Below are 2,602 nucleotides of genomic sequence, written 5' to 3'. Positions count from 1 at the left end.
GGTCCCCTCTCAGAGACACCAGAAGCTGCCATCTCATTGTTCAGACCGGGAGGAGAAAGTCTGTGTTTGCGCTCTTCATTAGACATTCTAGTGTCAGAGAAGCAGAATAAATAAGAGCGGCTGAGGTCAAAGGGAAGCAGCGCTTCGCCTCGGTGTTTAAATGTGTTTTAACAGTTACTTAAAGCTCCGCTGAAACTCTGCGCCACCTTCAAATGATGGAAATGAGGCCGCAAAGTTTGCAGAGCTGGCAATAATCCAAGTTGAAAGAGACGAGGATGAAGAGGAAGAAAGCAAATCACTTCCTTTAAAGACGCCGCGGAGTGATCCATCTCCAAGCCGCTAATGGATCAAATAAAGAAGGTTATAAACAATCATACTTTAATCCCCCTTCATGTTTGGGGCTTTGGATCGACTTTGATTGTTGCAAGAGTCGTTGCCTTTTCCCAGTCTGCCCTGCAATAATCAAAGTATGGATCAACCTGTGGATTAGTGCAGTTGCAGTTTGGTTAAAGCAGCAGCACCCACCCTGTCACCAAAAACACCCTACCCGCTGAATCTGACGCCTCAATTACGCACGGCACTTATTCCATTTTAAGAGCGACACCGCTGCTGCTAAAAGGCACACTTTGGAAATAGAGGGCATTGATTTTATACAGGAAAAAGATGATGGACTGTTTGCGCAAAGGAGCGAATCTCCGTTTGCAGCTAGTTGAGAAAATAAAAGCCTGAAATGCTCCAAAATTAAAGCAGGAAACTAAAAAGTAGTGAATTAATTAACGTGTTATGAACTAGGTTGGAAAGTTTGGGATCAGAGATGAAAAAGAGAAGCAGATTGAGTCCAAATTGTAACATTTTCAGTCATCCTTTGACAACAAAGCGACTTGTTACGCAGCTTAAAGCATCTGTCGGCCAGCCAGGACTTAAAAGGCTCCAAATAAGATGATTTGGTAACATCAAGGCTCTCCCAGCGGTAATGATTACATTTGGACTTAAGATCCATGCAAGAATTTGTAGGCCAGTAAATCTGTGGCGCTCCCTCCCCCCTCTGCTCTTCAAAAGCCTTGTCATTCAAAGGCTGAGGATGTTTGACAATCCCAGCTTGTACTACTCCTCCAATTAATTGGATACGTTGTCGGGATGTTCGTTTCTCTCATCTGCTACTTAGAAAGACAAAGGACCGATGGGGGGCTGTTGACACCTCTGCGTCCGGATGGGGTATAAATGAAGGCCCTCAGCTGAGCAGCAGCATTCACTCTCCTGCTGCACTTGGAGCAACACCACCGATCAAGACCTCCTTTATTTTATTTTTAACTTTTTCAACAAACAGGACAGGATGCAGGTGCCGAACAGACCAATTGGGACTTATGGATACTCCGTGCGTAATTACGCAGCAGCATCGCTCTACCCGCAGTACCAGAGCAGCCAGTGCGCGCCTTCACCGAAGCCTCAGAGTGGAAAATCTTTCACCATCGATGCTCTGCTCGCCAAGCCGGAGGAGTCATCGAGCTGCAGGGCGAGTCCCACTCACTGTGGGGAGAAATATCCACCAGCTGCTCCGGTTCTGTCTCTCCCTGGACACGTCAGCCTACCGATCCCCACAGCACCTTACGTCTACTCCCCGAGCATGATGCACTCAGCGGTGCACACGCAGCCTGGATACTCTGTGTACTGCTGCCCGCCTTTCACCTACCAGACGTCGTGTCGTGGAGCATTTTACGCACAAGGTAAATTAAGTGGCTTTTATGCAAATAGCGCCGCTAAATCGACCAAAATGTGGAAAACTCATCCAAGTTGCAATTGTACTAAATGCGTCATGTCTTTTTTGTAGGTTCTATGTCCAAAGTCAACGCAGGGCTTCACTCCTTCAAAACCAAAGGTGGAAAGTCAAAACGCATGCGCACAAGCTTCACCAGCGAGCAGCTCTCCCGGTTAGAGAAGGAGTTCGCCCGGCAGCAGTACATGGTGGGATCAGAGAGGTTCCTCCTGGCGTCAGCTCTGCAGCTCACTGAGGCTCAGGTAAGAAAATGTGCCTCTTAAATCACCAGACACTAGAACTTTATTCTCAGAATCATCCACATACATGTTTTTACGACAGTTTCCTAAAATGTACTTGTATTCTTTATCTCCAGGTTAAGGTTTGGTTCCAGAACAGACGCATCAAATGGCGCAAGCAGAGCCTGGAGCAGCAGCAGGCGAAGCTGGCCAAACTGGGTCTGGCTGCTCCACCAAAGAGTCCCGGATCTCAGGGTCATGGAGATGAAGGAGATGAGGATGAGGAGTTCTCTGATCTGGATGTGGACATTGATGTGTCTGATGACTCCACTGATCACTGCTGATCTTTAAAAACGGACTTCTAAAGACTTTTGTACATACTGCTGAGAAAGGAGGCCTGTGCCTCCAACTTATTTAATAGATGTATAGTTATATATTTAATTTTCTACAGCTATTGCTCTTTGATGAGTCACTTCCTGGTTTTGTATATTTGAATGAAATATTCAGAAATATATTTTATGACAATACAGAAAAGCTGTGTCTGTTTCATTCCATCTTTTTCTTGACAGCTACACAGAAGTATAAGGGGATACCGGTAGTTTGGTTTAAT

The 2,602-nt window shown here is 45.9% G+C and overlaps 1 protein-coding gene across 1 annotated transcript; it reads left to right on the top strand.

Annotated features, from left to right (window-relative positions):
• Positions 1-1,333: 1,333 nt before the first annotated feature.
• Positions 1,334-2,336, top strand: noto (notochord homeobox). The gene is made up of 3 exons (XM_041813518.1): positions 1,334-1,724; positions 1,829-2,016; positions 2,130-2,336. Exons 1-3 carry the CDS (start codon positions 1,334-1,336, stop codon positions 2,334-2,336), a joined length of 786 nt encoding a protein of 261 aa, XP_041669452.1.
• The last annotated feature ends 266 nt before the right edge of the window (positions 2,337-2,602 follow it).

The sequence above is a fragment of the Cheilinus undulatus genome, linkage group 18 (assembly GCF_018320785.1).
Source record: "Cheilinus undulatus linkage group 18, ASM1832078v1, whole genome shotgun sequence".
Taxonomy (NCBI): Eukaryota; Metazoa; Chordata; class Actinopteri; order Labriformes; family Labridae; genus Cheilinus; species Cheilinus undulatus.
Note: the sequence above shows the minus strand (reverse complement) of the source record. Positions and strands in the feature narration are given on the sequence as shown.